This window comes from Eleginops maclovinus, chromosome 10, assembly GCF_036324505.1.
Source record: "Eleginops maclovinus isolate JMC-PN-2008 ecotype Puerto Natales chromosome 10, JC_Emac_rtc_rv5, whole genome shotgun sequence".
NCBI lineage: Eukaryota > Metazoa > Chordata > Actinopteri > Perciformes > Eleginopidae > Eleginops > Eleginops maclovinus.
The window spans coordinates 14046147-14065905 of NC_086358.1; the positions used below are offsets into that span (position 1 = coordinate 14046147).

Consider the following 19759-nt stretch of genomic DNA (forward strand, 5'->3'; position numbering starts at 1 on the left):
ATCACTTTAAAGGCGCCCTTTATGGATTTTATTCATTCATTGTAGTCCATTTACATCTAAAACACATGTGGAACCTTCATGTTTCTATTGTCTAGTACTCACATTGTACTTGATAGGCTAAGGGGTCGGACATTTCCAATATATCTCCAAGCGGTTGACCAATCACAACAGAGCCGGCCAACTAACCAATCAGAGCAGACTTGGCTCTGGTTTCAGACAGAGGGTGAAAAGAGGAGCTGCTACACAGGAAGTATGATAAAATAAAGATCTTTTTGAACATTTATGCATGTGTGAAATTAAAATACAAACATCAAACCTGAAAATAAGCATAATATGTCCACTTTAAATGTCTTAATAATGTTTAATTCTGTGGAATAGTCTTTAGAAAAATGTGACTGCACTTGCCTATCATTTAATTAATTTAAATTCAAATCAAAAGTATATACAATACCATATCAAATAAAATAAGTTCAGAGTGTGTTATACAAAAAACTGAAACAAGTTAGAAAAGCTAACATTAGGAATACCAACAGTATTTGTATCATTGGTAAACTGACAACAAAGACACTTTGCTTCTATATCATCATGTTGTAATTGGCAATTGCATAAGCATGATGTAGAACATTCTTGACGGTGTGAAGGAAAAATGGTGGAAAAGAACACTCTGCTTTGCAATCTTTGCCTCCTATTTTGGTATATCAGGGCAACCAGTTGTGCATTATTGCTTACATAACACTTGGTCATGTTCTGGTAAAGATGCTTATATAATGTGGACAGAGTTGATGACAACTGACAGTTTTGACACTGTCCGAAGAAGTTAAGTCAGCTTTTCCTTCCAGCATTTGTTCCCAAATCTTTTTTGTATGCACATGCCTGTTTGTGCGTCTCACATGGTCTCCAGTGTGTCTAGTGATCAGTGAGTCACACAGGAAGTCACACACACTCACGGTATGACTGCAGTAGACACACACACTCTGGATTGTCATCTCAGATCCCACATGGAGGATTAGAAATATGTCTGAGCATGAGGGCGCACATTCTGGACGCGCCACCTGCGACGGCTCAGTGTTAAGGCACACACACTTTGGCAAACACATAACACACTCACTCCTCAGATCTTCTGAGTCACTGACAGAAATGTCTTCACTCTTTTTAAGGAGACAGATGAAGGGTGAAATAAGTGTGAAGAGTGTGTGTTCGTGTTCCCATTAAAATATCTGACAGATGTTGTCGTTTTGACCTCTTCGCCTCATCGAACGATGTAATCTAAACACATGCAAGGAATATCAACTGTCTTAAGAAATAAAGTCAAAGAACACGTTTGAAAATCATTGGTCAAGATAAACCTCTTAAGAAAAACAAGATGGTATCCATAGTTTCAGGAAATGCCCCAACATATGATGATGTTCAAGTGACAATGACCTCTAGAAGAGGAAGTTGTTTTGGAGATAAATGTAACTCAAACTTTAACCAAAAAAGCAACATTGTCCTTCCAACAGTGGCATCAGACTCCAACAAGCTTGAATTTGACTTGTGTAAAGTGTATGTGTGTGTGTGTGTGTGTGTGTGTGTGTGTGTGTGTGTGTGTGTGTGTGTGTGTGTGTGTATGTGTGTGTGTGTGTGTGTGTGTGTGTGTGTGTGTGTGTGTGTGTGTGTGTGTGTGTGTGTGTGTGTGTGTGTGTGTGTGTGTGTGTGTGTGTGTGTGTGTGTGTGTGTGCATGTGTGTGTGCATTCTGGTAAAAAAAGACACATGTCTTTTTATTTTCTCCCATATATCTGAGGAATTGGTTTCGGAGCCCAACTGTGATTGCAGCCCATTGATTCTGGCTTTTGTTGGTCTGACCCAATTGAACATTGGTTTTCTCTTTCAACATGTTGTATTATCACCAAAGATTGAGGGATGTCAGGTGTCCAGAATTGCCTGAGTAAAAATAACACACCTGGGGCAGGTCTAAGGCCAAGGTCGTGTGCCTCTGCCACCTCCGGGCCGGGGACATTTTGTACGTCATCGTAGTCCTTCTGATCAGCACTGCAGCTTGTTATATCCTGTAGACACTATTTTTACAAGATAGAAGCCAAGGCTTTTCACTCACTGTTGGATGACTCACAAGTACTTTGCCTTGGGCTGCTGTTTTGTTTGCATAACTCTCTTTTACTGTGATCTGCAATGCAATGTTGTTGTGTGTATTTGTGCATGTCTGAGTGTGTCACCATCTCTTTGTTGCTTATCAATACATATAGATTCAGTCTTCGTTTCTTTGTATTCATGCCTTTTATGCACCTGTGTGATGGAGAGTGCACCCTGCTGCGTGAATCCGCTCTGCACCCCCCCCCACCCCCACCCCCCGGCGTGACCCCACCTTTGTCTGTTGGAGGAGCTGCTCATTGCTTACTCACATATGACTGGCTATGATAAATAACGGGGGGCACTCACATAGTCTTGTTTGTAGATTTAATTGAGAGTTACATAAGTTCTTGCTGTTGTTGCAAATACAGGAAGGCAGCAGCAATCCTTGGAAAGTTTAGTTCAGCTGAATTGAGATTTGACACAATAATAAATGGGTGGAGAGCGACACAAACAGTCCTTTTCAATAGCTTTTTCTCTCGTGCACATGGATAATACAAATGAAAGGATAGATTTGGCAGTGCTGCAATGTAAATAAGTACCTCTGTTCAAATCTTAGAGAGAAGTTGTGTACTTCTTACCCAAATACGACAGCTGTTGTTAGTTTTTAAGCTTCAGTTTCTTTCAAAATGAGCTTGTTTCACATAAAAGATAACATTTGATGGTATGTTAAATATGTGGATAAATATTTTACAAATATATAAATAAATTAAACTACTTAACAACATTTAGGCCTCGAGTTCAGCTGTATTGACTTTTCATGTAAAAGAAAGTCATGTCAAACTCCCAACTTTTTTAAGTTGGAGTTTGACATTAATGTGTTTTTAAGGTTAGCAAAAGTGAACAACATTGGTGATTTGACACCATTGAAATTAAGAATCCTCAATGAGCGAATATGAAGCTACAGGTAATACAGGTTCCTAGACATTAGTGTAGTAAAGCAGGTGGTCTATCCTCAGATAAAGCTAATTAAGCAATCTGTATAAATTGTCAGCTATTTTACAACTTGTCTGATAACCAAGTTGTAATAGACTGAAATGATCCTTCAAATAAATACTGTAATCACACACAACTCTACACAGTGGAGCTTTAATTCCAAAGATCACACCCGTAGGACCACTAAAACTCTATCAACACTTTTTACAATTCTCCTTTGCATGCTTGTCGCCAGAAGATTGTCTTTGATTCACTAAAACCCTGAAGTTGCTCTTCATTAGCTTGTTAATTGTTTTACTAAAGAGGACAAATATTTTAGAAATCACTTGTTTTTTTCTATAAACTCTTAAGCTTCACCAATACTGCTGGATAAAACTATTTTGCTTTACAGAATGAGGTGCAGAAGTGTGCAGTGTCCAAACAAATGGCTCAAAATAAATGTTTTTGAGGTTTCATTTCTTACAAGTCACTGTTGGTGTCCCTTTGGTGAAGGGCTTTATTTTCAAGCAGCAATATGCACAGTGTCATTCTTCCCTGCTTTCATGCATAATCAGTCTGACGGTTTGATAACAACCTCATTATTGACCAGTAAGAGAGCTCCCTGCTGTTGTCTGTCTGTCAGAGATAGAAGTACCGGTAAAAAAACAGGCTGACAGGAAGCAAAGTGGGCGGTTTGAGAGCCTGCAGTCTGACTCAGTCTGTGCCGGGTCTTCTTCAGGACAGTCAATGGAGGCTTTCAGTCATCACCCAGTATGTCCATGTGACAGTTAAACCACAACAAACTGGTCATGTGATGCCTGGGAATCACTTATTTCATTGAATTAAGCATGATCAAACACACCACAACACTTCCTGTTATCCCCATTAGCATCCTGGCTGATATATTACAGCGTATGTAGAGATGAAAAATGTGAGCCTAAAAGTTTGTTTGAATCTTTGTTTGGCTGGTTCAAGTGTAATGTTGTCCTTCAACTAGTTTGACAGCATTTCCTGACTAACCTAAACAGAAATGTGTCATTTTAATCTCAAACTGTGCTGTATCATAATCTTAAACAAAGATATATTTCTACTAAATCCGCAATTGGAGATCTTGAATGTATAGCAACCACCTTCTTGCAATCCTTGCAATATGTCTGTGCGAGGGTGAAATGTGATGTTGCACCTCAGCACTTTTTCAGTAGTTCCTCATTTAAAGCGGAACTCCACCAATTCACACATTATCATCAGTTTGCTAGTCATTCATAACAATCCTATGATATGGATTGTAGCTGCTGTTGAGTTGTGCTGCATTGTTTTTTTAAACTTTCAGGCACATCATTTACAACATTTGTATGATTGTATTGGCGTATTAACTGTCCTTTCTACAACCTCAACGTTAATATACTACTAATATATATATATGCTTTTAATGTATATAGTGCTATTCTAAGCACTTAAAGTTGCTTTACAAAAATACAATTCACACTACAAACAGAGATGATATGAAGTAAATTAGAAACATTACAAAGAAAAGTTGGCTAATTAATTACAAGATTGACAGAAAGGTAATCCCCAACTATTACTTCAATTGAATGAACAGTACAGTATTTCTTCATGCAAACTGCATGAAAAGTTCCTTTCAGCCTCTCAAATATGGGGATTTTCTGCTATTCTTTGTTTTATATCATTAAAGTGGATATCGTTGAGATCTCAACTTATAAAACAAAACATTTAAAGACATTAGTTTGGAAGACTCTGACATTTATAGACCAAATGACTAATCTAGAAAATGAGCGACAGTTGCACCCCTACTCCTTTACAGTTGGCTCTAAACTGACCCTGATGGAATTCAATAAGTTTAAGTCAAATCAATGAACCATGCAATATAAAATAACACAATATGTCAGCTTGCATTGCTGGCTCATCATCTGTTCACTTGCAGCAGTTACACTGTGATCCCCAGGCCCTCCCAGCTGCGCTCCACCCTTCCCGCTTCATTACAATGAACAGGAGGACAGATTGACTGCGACAGGCGTGCAGTACCTCACACTACAATAAATCAATTGGTGGGGGGGGCAGATATAGGTTGTCTTATTACTGGGAGCTGGGACATGCTGCCATCGGCTCACAACGGAAGGTAAAGGAAGAGAGGGAGGAAGAGAGGCGATTAATATGCCCATCTGCTCGCTGCTGACTCATATTCCTCAGTGCAACACTGTCCATACCTTCTTTATTCTGATGTTCTTTCTGCACGTGTGGTTTTCCGTTACATATCAAAGCTCTGTTCGTCTTCTTCTACACAGAGGAAGAAAAAACAATGCCCTCCTTTTTTATTGTGTCACAGCAGTAGAGCGACCTGCCCCAATTTTGGATGTGCAACACCAAACTGTGTTCAAATATTTAGTTTAGTGCACCAGGCCAAACATATTAATTATATTAATAATCTATTTGTCTGCCCCCTCCTCCGTCACCCTCATTCACGCACACACAGCTGATGATGGCAGAATGACTAATGCTGTTTGGCATTACTGGGGCACAATTCCTGCTGAATGCCCTAAAATGTGGCCTCCCCTGCGTCCCCGTCCCCACACTCTCCACAGTTAGCAAGTACTCCATCGACCCCCCATCTCCAAGATACAATGTCAAACCTTGCCCTTTTACAGTCACGCTAAGCATGTTCACTTTGTGTGAAGACTGTTAATACGTGACCCACCATAGGACTGAGTGGCATTTGGAAATGTTTGATTCTGGTGAATAAATTATACAAAAAATGTACTCTATGTTATTTTGAGGAATATTCAAATCTACAAATATCATTCTGATTTTTATTTTACGAGATGAACGGAAATTCTCTTCTCAATGATTCTTGTAAAAAAAATATGTGCTAGAATAGAAGAAGTAGCATGGAATAAGCAATATTATATCATAATTGAATACCCACACACATTAGCATTACCTTTCCATAAAGTTATTGTGATTTCAAGAGATAGCAGCAGGGACCACAATACAGCTGAGTCCTCCAAAAATATATTATGTCCACTTACTTAGTGTGTATCATGGTATTGGAAATTAAATGGACAATCAAGATTTTTAGATCTGTATAAATTAATCATTTGTCAGATGTGAAAATAACTGCCAACGATTTTGATAATACATGGGTTATCTTATTTGCTAAGTAAAAAAAGTAACAATTATTTCAATATATGTGAATACATTTATTGTGAACATTTTCTTTGCTAGTTGTGGGAGGAAGAAGACATTTGAGGCCATCATTTTGGGCCATAGGAAACAAATCATTGTTCATTGTTTTCTGACCTTTTAAAGGCCACTAACTGTGTGTCGTATACTTGCAGGTCTGTTAGGCAGCGCTAGATTCACCAGCTCTTCCCAGAACTACAGCACGCTCCTGCTGGAGGAAGAGACTGGGCTGCTGTACGTGGGAGGCAGAGGAGCTCTGCACGCGCTCAACACCTCCAACATCTCCTCCCCTTCAAACCTCACGGTGAGTGCCACAGATCAGCAGGTTAATTGCCACAAAGAAGCAGCAAACCCCAGTTTCACACTTTTTTTCCCCATATGTTAAGTGCTAAAAGAGGACAAACTAATAATAGCCTTAAGCAGATTGAGCAAATCCCATTTTGTTCGTCCAATTTTACGGATATGGCATTAAATGCACCAGGCGTCTATTCAAGGGTTACTGAACATGCTGCCAGAAAATAAAGTGAACTGTGTTTTTCCTCTCTTCCTGTTTGTCACATACAAGTTTGTTCGGCTCCATCTCCCCACTGTTCTGTCTACGAATCTTTTCTATTTATCTATGTTTTTTTCCATCTCTAGTTATCGAGTCAATCTTATTATGCCCCCTCCCTGTTGTTTGCAGATCGATTGGAATGCTTCCCCTGAACAGAAGAAACAGTGTCTAAACAAAGGCAGAGACAATAAGGTACACAGCTTCATATCAAATGTCATATCATTTGTATTATTATTCAGTCCCCTTTTCAGAAAACTCTGTATTTTCTGGGTCATCGTTGCAGAACAATTCTCTTTTTTGCTGTGTGGATTGAAGGTAAACAAGTGGATGATCCTTTCAATTGCTTCTTATTACACATGAAGTGGACTGACTGTCCTATGCTTTCTGTAGCTCTCGCCGATTGTGGAGACAGAAATAACCTATTTTCCTCTGTTCTATGCAGACAGAGTGCTACAATCATATCCGCTTCCTGCAGAGATTCAATGAGACTCACCTGTACGTCTGTGGAACAAACGCCTTCAGACCTCTTTGTGCTTACATAGTAAGAGCTTGTGTTGTTTTAATAATAGGTCCTTTACGACTACAATCAAATTGAAATGATTCATTGTCTCTTTTCTCTCTGTAAGGATGCAGAGCGGTTCAACTTCACCTCTGGCTTTGACGAGGGCAGAGAAAGGTGTCCCTATGACCCAACAAAGGGATACACTGGCCTCCTCGTAGGTGTGTATTCCAAATGTGTCTTTATTTGTTATGATTAAAAAACAAGAAGACAGTAGAAACACACAAAAACATAGTAGAAACAGCAGTTCACAGTATACCTTCATACAACATACAAATGCTATACTGATGGAAAACCTGTCAGTATCAGTTATCATCATGAAGTCAAACACAATAAATGTTTCCCAATATTGCAATATCAACCAAGTATTTTGGATCAACAGTTTTGCAGTTCATTTTGACAGGGAACATCACAGTTTGAACCAAATGTAATGGCAATTGTCTTCATCAGACGGTGAGATGTTCACAGCCTCTCAGTATGAGTTTCGAAGCTCTCCAGATGTGCGCAGAAACTTCCCCTTCCCTACGCTCAGGACTGAGGAGGCCCCCACTCGGTGGCTTCTGGGTAATTACATTGCATGACAACAAAAGCCAAAGAAAGTAGAAAAACCTTGAAAAATACATCAAGTAATGATTAAGTGTGTGCAAAAACATTTCAGTCTCTGGTAGGTTATATAATTCCACTAACAGTAAACTACTAAATGGACCAAACCACATTGCAGTTCTCTACATTTTTTGCTCATTGGATGTTGTTATGTTAATACAGAAACTGATGGACTTGGAGATTGAAAATCACATCACAAAAAATGTACTGCACTGCAGCTCTAACTGGCTTAGTTGTGGCAATTCAATCATACTTAAAAGCTCCATCTTTGGTTTCCAAGGAGACACTTCCTCAGCTGCTAATAGGTCTGTGTTTGGACATGTGGATCTAAGTGTGTGTGTGTGTGTCTTGTTTGTGTGTGTACAGAGGCAGATTTTGTGGGCTCTGTGCTGCTGAAGGAGAGTATTAACAGCTCTATCGGTGACGACGACAAGATTTACTTCTTCTTCACCGAGAGAAGCCAGGAGCAGATTGCCTACCCGAGCCAGACCAAGGTGTCCAGGGTCGCCCGAGTCTGCAAGGTCAGAGAGAGAACAAACCCACATAGTAGTAACCATAAGCATATTAATGGATTGGAAAGTTAATTAAAGAGAAGCCTAAATTTACATAACAGATTTATAATGACTGCAATGTCAGGGAATAAAAACGTTACAATGGGGATGGAGAAAAAGTCGCCAGTATTGGAAAATGGTGGGATTATTTATTGCTTTATGTCACTGGTTAAAGTGAAGTACATTGGGTTTAAGAATACTTTTTCTGTTTGAGATTCTTCTCTTGCAGTTGCTCTTGTTCCCCCACTGAATGTTAGTGCTGAACGAGGCAGCAGTTTGGTATCTCTAATCTTGGTTGGTGGTTCTTTCTGTGCCACTGTTGCCAGGCAAACTACAAGTCTCCAACCTCCACCTCCAATGGCAAACCCTCTCCCTTTCTTTTTATGCCATCTCCTCCTCCTACTCCTCCTCCTCCTCTTTCCTTTTTCCCCTCTCACCTCATTTCACTTGCGATCAGCATCTCCATTTGAAACGACATGCCCAGCAACTCCTTTTCTCCTCCCCCCTTTTTTTCTCCCTGTCGTTTCTTTTGGCCATGCATGGGGCTGTCATTACTGTCACAGTATGCTGTTGTGCTGAATTCGTAGTAGCAGTTTTTCTAAGGGATCATAAGAAAGTGTTTTAAAAATATTCTGAGCGGTTGAGATGATGTTATGAATAAGTTGAAATCCCTGCAGTATATCACCTTTTTTGAAATGTGAAAAGGATTTGCTTGGATGCATGGGAGGTATAAAATGAATGTGAAAGCTAAACATTGAATAAGCACTTAGGAATCCACTTTGAATTTAAATGGTCCAAACTAATCAATGCAAACTGTGGGCATAAACTGTCACTGAGAACTTGACAAGGAGAAAGCCAATGGTTTTTTTTCAAAGATTTATTACTAATAACTTTTTTGGTCTTGATGGAGCTGTTTCCACTCAATTTACAACCCTATTTGATACATTATCATTTTGGCTTCAGGAATTCTTTGGAAGTGATGGCTTTGTGTCATTCAGACATAACTAAATTGTAACGTTAATGTTCAGAAAGTATTCAAACATGGTAGGAGCTTTAGGGAAATAGCCACAATGAGAGGAAGTGGGATTGAAATTAATATTAAGGAAGAAACTATGTTTTTTTTTAATAGGGTGGTTCACCCACAAAATAACTGTATATGAAATTCTCATCCTGGGTTTCCTTGAACTTTTGAAGACAATCTATCTTTCATAATTCCTGGGTGAACAAAGAGTAAAAAAACTGAGAAAATGTTGAAGAATTTAAGTTTATTTTTTGCTATTAAAAGTAGCAAAAATAAATACAAAAAAACAAAATCCACTAATTCCCAAATACATTTCATTTCAGTTAAATCTTTCCCTTCAACAACTTGCTAGAAACTACTCAGACCTAAACCTAAACCAAGTTACAGTTTTGGAGTAAAAGGCATGTGTTTGTAAATGGCTGTACTGAAATAGTTGTTGTGGTCAAAAACGCCCCCCATATACTTCAGTTCATCAAGAAGATTTACCATTTTTGAAACATTGGTTCCCCATGGAGGTTTACAAGTAAAAACTGTGTTGTCAAGAATTCAATGTAACCTCGGTGAGTCATTGATATACAGTATGTGGTTATTCCTTTAGTTTATGACCATTGTCAGTGTGAGATGTGGAGATATTATTAGAAGATTATTTTACAAGTTTAATTTTTTTTTTTTCATCCAGTTGAATTCCTGGGAAGGCTTTCCTTTTAATGATTGCACATTTAAATACTGAATATTTGAAGCATATTTTCTGTACTCACAAACAGGCAGTGAAATGTTTTCTGAACTTCCTGCTTGTTTCTTATATTCTGTATACACAAACAGCTCACGATCTTCTCTGCATCCAAAATAAGTCATTTCTAGAAATATGGTCTGGTCTCCTTGCCTCCTCTCCTCATCAGAGCGGTAGAGAGTGTAATATCTCATTCTGAACTAGGCCACAGCGGCACATGCAGCTGTTGAGCTGGTCCCAGATCAGCCCCGTGGCAGCCAGACTCACTGGTTTGATGCAGATCCGCAGATAGTGAAGGGCCCTGGCAGTAGCCTCTGGCCTGAAAACACTGAACACTTGCCATTTTTGAGCTGCATAACTAGTTGTCCTTTTCTGTTTTTCACTTTCCAAGCCAGATTGCATCTACTCCCCCTGCAATCATGACCTATTTTGACAGAGAAGAGTGTAACTTGCATAGAAACAAGTTCTTTTCAGGAACAAACAAAAGCAGAAATCAATGCCATTATTTACTACGATATCTATTGCTAAGAGAGACTGCACGATGTGTTCTCTGCTATATCTTTAGAAAGCGAGTTTATGTCAGGCTCAAACTGTTTCCATTATGTCGCCTCGGCTTAATTTCCCCACAGGCGTATTTTACAGTGCTACGCTTGGATTCCTGATCTTATTTTCTTGGATTTACGTCATCACAGCCCGATGACCCTGACTGTGCTTTGATTGACGTTGATTGTGATTTATAAGAGCATCCCTTTAGCTCTTTCCACTATAATAACCTGGCATACATCTCTATAAGGAATGCTTATGTTATGTTCTCAGTGGTATCTACTGTATCTTTACCCTGCCGTTTCTTCTTCATCTATAGGTTGTTCTTCTGCCCTTTTCCTAGGGATATAATTTCTTATGTGGCATTTTTTGTTTTCTATACCTACATACAGTACATCGATTCAAACCATTTTTGTGTGGGAGGCCGAAGCAGGCAGAGAGATTTGATGGACGACAGACGTCTGCGACAGACATACACTAAGAAAGATGAGAAGCTATAATTTGAACAAACAAAGAGAAAAATCTTCTTTCTCTCTTTTATTTTCTCGTCTAAATGAAGTGTGGTAAATTGCTCTTTCAGGGAGAGATTTCTTGCTGCTTTGTCTCCATGTGCCACCGAAATGCAATTAAAGGAAATGTGCTAAAGTAAGCACTAACTGTGAGCTCCTGTTTCATAAAAGTCACTTCTTCCTCCCTCTTTATAAAGTTATGTACTTTATGACTTGTTTCCATCTTTAAAGGTAGATAATTATTTCATTGTTTTTTCATCACAAGTTTGTGCCTCCTGATGCGTTTAGGATGAATTTGTCCAATCTAAAAGTGAATATACAAAGATATATTAGCTCCATTGACTTCCCTTAATCCATACTTTGTCTCCTCTGTGTGCAGAATGACTGGGGAGGCCAGAGGACCCTGCAGAGGAAGTGGACCTCTTTCCTTAAGGCCAGAATGGTGTGTTCAGTCCCAGAATATGAGCTGCACCTCAACGTCCTGCGCAGTGTGTTTGTCCTGCAGGGTCGGGACGCACAAAGCAGCATCTTCTATGGTGTCTTCGGCCTGGAATGGTAAGAGACAATATGGCATTCTGCTTCTGAATATTGTCTGTCTTTTAGGTTGGATAAATAATCTTATTCTACACTGTGTGGCCTGGCTTTACCTCTGCCAAGGAGGTTTTGGCTTGGTTTGTTTGTCTTTCAATAGGATTACAGAGAAACCTACAGGCCTTATTTCCATGAAAAAGGCCTTCAGGGGTGTATTCTGGGCCAAGGAAGAACATAACATTTTGGGAGAAATCAAGGGGGCGGATACACAAATTAGGTTTTTAGTTTCCTTAACATTGAGAGGTAGAGCATTTGTGCTGCATTTTGGTGTTGGAATACGCAGAGAAATTATGTCCTGACTGGAAATCCACACGAACGCCTAAGTCAGAACTCAACCTCAAATAGATGTCAACATTTATTTAAGATGATCTGAGCAATCAAAATAAAGCATATTTTCGATGTAGCGTACATGTAGTTTAGTTACTTCTTAAAACTCATGAACATACCGTCATTGGAAGAAAACTTCCCATCTCTGGAAATGGGACATTCCAGGGAACATATACATGCCCCCAAAATTAAGCCCTGCCAATTTGTTATGTTTTGAAGCTTTGGAATCTAGACAAGAATTTCAAACATAGTGCAGTATGACAACATCACAAGTGAGAATTAATCTAAAATGATAAAAATATTTTAGGAATTGTTATTGAGCTTTTTGGGGGGTTCTATCTCCTGTAGTCTTTTGTATATGATTTTGGGCATGTATATGGTCTGCATAAGTTTCCCCCAGAGGGAGTTTCTCTTCCACACACTCCCCTCCCCCTGCCTGAAATACATCCATTAGACTCCTTTGTTCACTTCAGTAACATAGTTACACCACTACGTAACACTCGTTCTTCTGTTGGCTAGCGCAGTTGACCAATCACAATAGAGCTGGGTACTTACCAATCAGAGTAGACTGGGTCCTGGTTTCAGACAGAGGGTGAGAAGAGGTGCTGCAGCACAGGCAGTATAAGAAAATAATGAACTTTTTGCACATTTAAACATGTAAGGAAGAGACACAGCTGGGCAGGGCGGGAAAAACACAAGAGCACCAGGTGAACAAAATCAGGTAATCAAACAGGCGGGAAAACCAAAGGGGAAGTCTTTGAATATTTTGGGTTTTGGGGCTTTCTGTCGAACAAAACAAGTCATTTCCATATGTCACCTTGGGCTTTGTGAACCTGCGCTGGATATTTCCCTCTATTTTCTGACATTCGACCGACTGAACAATTACTCGTAAAATACTCACCATATTACCAGATAACAATAACCATCATTTATTCCAACCCTGAGCTGTCACGACTAAAGCGGCAGGCTGCAGTCAGAACTGACGTGACGGCGTCTTAGGACGATGGCTGCCTGTGATATATCTGGCAGGGGAGTGAGTGTGTGTTTAAGCTGATTCGCAGAGTCATGCTGCATAAAACTGTCCCAAGGGTGTTCAGACTCAGATGGAAAGGATAGAATTGCAACAGGACAGTAACACGATCTACTTCTCTGTTGCTTTTGCCTGTTTTTTGTTTTTTTCACCACTACACTAACGTTTTGTGGATATTCAATCTCAACCTCTACCAGTCTATTTCCTCACTCAGGGATAGAAATGTTCTTTAATGGCTTGAACAAACACTTATTTGTATTATCCAACCTGTTCTTCATTTTGTAGAGTAGTTGATTTATTGCTTTGGTCTTTAAAATGTCAGGAATTAGTGAAACATATCCATACCATATGTCAAATGCCTTATTTTGTCATTCCAAAAAGAGAAGAATATCACTTTGATTTGAAAAGATAAATGCAGAACCTATTCATATTTGAGAGGCATAAAAACTGTATTTTCTGCCTTTTTTTTAATCTCTTTCTTGTCTTTCTTCATACTCTTTGTTCTTCTCCACACACCTGTGCGAGTAGTAGTCATCACTATGCGTTAGACTCAGGCGTGAAACAGGGTGTAAGCCCCTGAGCTATAACCGCACACCAGTTTTAAAGACAGATTCAGGTTTCACTTCAATCTCGTTTTCCTCACTTGAATGCTTTTGAAGACTGAGGCGGTTACACACAATGGATTTAAGAATGTGACGCACACATTTCCCCCCCATTACTAATATCACCTTAAGATTAAGGATCACCTGGTTCCCGACTCATGCTGTCGTTATGTTGTTCTAAAAACCTTTTCTTTCACAAAAGCCACATATGGAGCAGCTTTATTTGTGACTCACAGGGAGTATGTCATTTTGTGGCTGAAAACAAATATTTCCTTCTGGAGTGGCTGATGGCATGAGCTACAGGAGATAAAGAGCGAGATTACACACCTGTCAGTGACAGCACTCCCACAGGTCCATTCAAGACAAATTGATAAAGTCCAAGTGGAAAATGTGAGCATGAAACTTTAACACCTCAACACCCCCAGTTTCCACGAAACAGAGAAGTGCAGCCCATTTTCGCCTTACGATCCGTCATGTGTTTGAAATTCGATCTGTGTGGCAGTTTCTCCCCTGATAATAACCCCTCAGTGTGTGTCCCACTTTGAGTCATTAATCCTGACTGTGTCCTCTGAATGTGTCCTCAGGAAGAATATCAAAGCCTCTGCTATCTGCCAGTACGCCTTCTCAGATGTGCAGAAGGCTTTCGATGGGCCGTACATGGAGGTGCAGGACTCAAAGTGGAGGGAGTTCACGGGGAAAGTTCCAGAGCCAAGACCTGGATCTGTGAGTTTCATCTGTAAAAAACATTGTTACTCTTATCAAAGTATTTACTGTTCAGCTCTTTGTCTGATCACTCCCCTGTCTTTGATCTCTCCACAGTGTATAACAGATGCTCACAGGTCACAGGGCATTAACTCGTCTCGGGACCTGCCAGACAATGTCCTCACTTTTGCCAGAAGGCACCCACTCATGGCCAGCCAGGTGCACCCAATAGGGGTTCGCCCACTCATGTTCAAGAGGAGTGTCAACTATGTCAAGATAGTCGTGCACAAGGAGCCAGCGCTGTATGGCAACATTTATACCGTTCTGTTTTTGGGAACTGGTGAGTTTAACTATTGAGAGTCAACAAATCCAATAAAAAGAACAAAAGCAACAAGAAATGGGAGGGCTAACATACTGTATGTTTTTTTGTATTTTTATCGGCAATTGATCGTTTTCAATTGAGCAAAAACATTAAAGATAACAGACAAAAGAAAGTGAATGCACTGAAACATCTAAAAACTGAACTATACATGGCTGGTAAATATTCCGTTTTTTTATATAGTCCATCTCTTCACAAGATAATGTAATCCTATTTTTGTTGTGCTATATTCATAGATTCTGGAGTCAGAAAAAAATGTTTTTCATGGAATTTAAGTAATAAATAGATTTACAGCATAAATTAAAGGAAAGGTTGTATCTTCTCTTACAGATGACGGCTGGCTGCACAGAGCTGTAGACATTGGTGGAGACATGCACATCATAGAGGAGCTTCAGCTGTTTGACAAACCCCAGCCCATAGAGAGCATGGTCATATCCTCTGCTCTGGTATGTATTCATGCATGTAGAGTTCCTAATTAACAGCCTATTTATGCTAAAGTAATGCAAATTAAAACCTTTGATAGATCATGGTCTGGCTTGATAATTAACAACGTATAATTGGAATGTAAAGATGCCGAGACAAGGATTTTATTTATTAATTGGATTGGGTAATTAGAGCACTTTAAAGAATATTTTAATTCAATTATATAAGCAACACATATAAGCTTACGCTTTGGGTGTGTAGCTTATCTACAGCCACCAGGCAATTTTCATCAGTGATTGATTATTAATCAGGTTTTTTAATAACAGTGCATTATATTCCTTGTGTTGATTTTTCTAGTAAGTTTCAGGCTAAAGAAGTCATAAATCAAAAAACTAAAAATCTCTTCATCTTGTGTCTCGCAGAGGAGTATTTATGTTGGCTCCTACTCCGGTGTCGTGCAGGTACCAATGTCCGCCTGTGAGAGATACACTTCCTGTTACGACTGTGTGTTCGCCAGAGATCCCTTCTGTGGCTGGGACGGGAATGCGTGTGTGGAAATATCCTCACATGCACAGAGGTGAGGAAACACACAGCTGAATACTAACCAATGCACTTTTCCTGTTTACTTTTTTACATTTCATTTGTGGTGTTGGTTCTCGGGATAAAGAGGAGAGTGTACAAACAATTCATTCATTCATTCACAAACAGTAAGCAGAACCTATTTAAAATATACAGCCCTGGAAAAAATGTAGAGACCACTTCAGCATTACCAGTTTCTCTTGTTTTATTTTTTATAGGTACGTCTTTATTGTATTCTATACACTACTGCCAATTTTTCCTGTGTTGGAATTCAACACACACTGGAATGGCTGCCATACATGCAGAGATAAAGATTTAAGAAAAAATTGGAGTGGTCTCTTCATTTTTTCCGCAGCTGTATTAGAAATATCTAGAATTGGAGAAAGGTCATGTATTATAAAGAAACATTAAAAAGCAAAAAACCCCAAACTGTTACCAAGTACGTTTAAAACTAAACTGATCTTATTCTAGCTACGAAATGGTACCATGACATTTGTTTCATCAGTCTAGACATTGGTTTAAAATAAGTAATATATATATATTGATACAATTTAAATGTATTTCAGAGTAACTTCCCAGAGAAGTCCCCAGCCATTTAGTGTAATCAAGCTTTGACATATTTGATTAACAACCGCTGCTTTAAGCTTTTAAAGACAGATCATGATACTTTTATAGTGCTATCAATCTCATTCCATACCTCTGCTAACCACACTAAGGCTGGTACTTTAAAGTTTACGTTTTTTACTCTTGTAAAATGCTCTTTCCTAGTATTGTATAACTCCCAGGAGAAGAAGTCAAATGTACCTTGTTCAGGTATAGACGGTAACTCTCAGTGTTTTATAGAGAGTATAAAGAAAGTAAAGAGCACACTTACAGAGTGTCTGCATTGCTTCAATTATCATCAGTCATATATCTTCCTATAACTCCTCCGAAGGTCCACCTGTTTTACATTTTTCTCCAGCTATTCCTTATCTGCTTGCATTTGGATGACAGCCATATAAGCTTTTGACATTTTAGTAAATTATGTTATATTCTATTCCTCCGGTAAAAATAAAACGGACATACCTTTTTTTTTTAAAGAGTGAATAAGTATCAACACCTCCACATTAATAATATAACAAGGACATACTATAGTGAGCTGTTCAATGATGATTAAATACATCATTCTTGTAAATGGAATGAGTAATAGACCTGCAAACACAGATGACTAATTTTGACTCTGTGTACATTTTTGCATTACATGACCTTTATTTCTTTCTTCTGGGCCCGACAGCAATACTGGAGTCTTATTAATTATTTATACTTATTTTCCCTTCAAACTGAATTTCTATGAAAACAGGTCTTAGACAATGAGGTCGACCTTGATTCCTCTCATCAAATTGGTTCAGCTCAGCAGGAGCTTCCTCTGCAGTTTGGATTAATTAGCCCCTTAAAAACATTTGGATCTGAAAAGGAACTTTGCTTACACTTTGAAAAAGTATTTAAATTGAGTGTAACTATTTTTTCATAGATCCATGAACTGTAGGTCCGTTTAATAACACTTTAATTGTTATTGAAATTAATAGACAATACATTTATCTTTTTTTAAGAAATGTATTATTTATTTAACTATTTTATATTCTATAAAGTAATTTAATCTATAACAATAGATTTATCAATTTTTATATGTAAACTATACATTTCTATATAAAATATTAACTTCATTACCTCAATAAATGTAATGGAGTAAAAAGTACAACATTTCCCTTCAGATTGTAGTGAAGTGGCAATACAAAACGGTTGACCAATCAAAAAAGAGCCGGCAAGCTAACCAATCAGAGCAGACTGAGCTCTGGTTTCAGGCAAAGGGTGAAAAGAGGTGCTGCAGCACAGGCAGCATGAGAAAAATAACGACCTTTTTAACATTAAAGCATGGAGACATGTCACAGTAGAGGCACAACATACAAATATGAACCTGGAAATGAGCATAACAGGGCTACTCTGAAAGTGTACTTTAGTGTTCTTTATAGAGTAAATGCACTATGTTACTTGTACAAATTGTCAACATTAAACATCCAACATTTTAGATAGAAATGTGGTTAGTTGTAGGGTGATTCAGCTCGAGATACATAGGCCTACTGTAGGAGAACTAGTACATCTTATAATAAAGCAACTCCACATAAACTCACACAAACCCACACACACACACACACAAATACATAAACATGACTTCAGCTCACACTCACTCTCTGGAGTTTTTTCTCTCTCTTCATTCAGGATGCATGAGTGAGTAGCAGACATCTTTATCTTCATTACTGCAGCAGACACATCAGCCTCTCCTGTGCATTTGTTTGGGATCGGGAGGGGTTGGGCATCACATTTTGAGAAAGCTGCAAAAAGAACTGAAGGGAAATGGGAAAGATCTTACACTTACCTGGTTAATACTGCACCACCGTGTTTATTCATGGGGGTTGTTAGAATACACTGATATTGTTCTGTTCTGCCCTGAATCGGGTAAAAAACTGATATATGTATGTGCTGCTCACTCTTCCTGAATCCTTCTGTAGTCAGATCTAAAATTGGTGTTCTCTGTTCTGGCTGCAGGTGATTTGGGGTATTTTAAAGTCTTGATTGTCGTGTTAGCCTCATTAAGTTGTGGTATGGATGCGTCTTGGCTTTTAATAATGGTTCTAGAAAGCTACTTGGTGGTTTCAAGGATTAAGTGTCTTATAGCATATCACATAACAGCATTTTGTGTTATTTCTCTTATATTGCGTGTTTCTGTAAGGGATATCTGCATATCTTGATGTATCTCTGATAAACGCTGAGTCTTTCAGTATAAAATAAAGATGAAATACAAAGGTTTCAAAGTTTTAACTGAATTTGAAATCTCCTTATTTCAGGTCGAACCTAACCCAGGATATTTCAAAGGGGATCAGAGGGTGCAAGGAGAATTCAGGAAATGGTAACAACACACACACACACACACACATTGTACATCCATTAAGCAACTTTTTTCATTTTGAGGAAGTTTAATTTATTTCATAATACCTCACATCCATTAGTCTTTATTAGTGTGCTTGACTGTCACAGAGGGATTATGAGGTGAAACTCTTATTTTCTCTGCTTGGAAGTTAAGAATTTAGGTGCTATTAAGGGATTTCATTAGGTGTCCCCTCCTTACTCATCCCCCCCAGGTCCCTACGTACACATTTTAATCAGTTCCTCTCTTGCTGGAGGTCAGGCGGTCGTGCTGGCTGAATTGCAGGGCTTGCTACATTTAAAGCGGCTTATGAAAAGTGACGGATAGTGATGGTGGGAGGTTGAGCCGCACAGGCTGCTCACCTTTGCGACTTGACATCTTTTTCTATATTCATCTCTCTGTCCTGCTGCACTTTTGTCATGCTGTTCCAAATTCTCCTCCCCTTTATCTAGTTTTCTCCACCGTATCTCTATACTGCAACTTAAAGTCTATTTCTTCTCTTTCTGTCACTCAGTGGTCCATCGGAGGCGTTCTGTGATGTCTGGTGACGACGTGCTTCTCCAGTGTGAATTGCGTTCCAACCTGGCAACTCCACGCTGGATGCTGAATGGCAAAGAGCTCCAGGGATATGGCCTGAATTCGGGCTACCGCATCGGCACAGATGGCCTCCTCATAATCGGTGCTCGTTCCCTGCAGAGCGGGTCTTATCGCTGCTTTGCTGTCGAGAACTCCGTCTCAGTCCTGGTTTATCTCTATACAGTCAAGGTACACACGGACTCGTACTTCCCTGTGGAGCCTGAATCCACAACTTACCCCACCACAGTTTCCAGCCCGACTGTTTTCTCCACCAGCAGCCC

General features: G+C 39.1%; 1 protein-coding gene across 1 annotated transcript in view; it reads left to right on the forward strand.

Moving 5' to 3' along the window:
* The window catches only part of sema4gb (sema domain, immunoglobulin domain (Ig), transmembrane domain (TM) and short cytoplasmic domain, (semaphorin) 4Gb), a 36392-nt gene that overhangs the window by 10142 nt on the left and 6491 nt on the right, over window positions 1-19759 (forward strand). The window contains 13 exon segments of the mRNA XM_063893469.1: window positions 6394-6542; window positions 6921-6983; window positions 7234-7332; window positions 7418-7511; window positions 7801-7914; window positions 8320-8474; window positions 11687-11862; window positions 14442-14580; window positions 14677-14899; window positions 15269-15384; window positions 15784-15938; window positions 18823-18884; window positions 19417-19758. Coding sequence (XP_063749539.1) covers window positions 6394-6542; window positions 6921-6983; window positions 7234-7332; window positions 7418-7511; window positions 7801-7914; window positions 8320-8474; window positions 11687-11862; window positions 14442-14580; window positions 14677-14899; window positions 15269-15384; window positions 15784-15938; window positions 18823-18884; window positions 19417-19758 — 1887 coding nt within the window.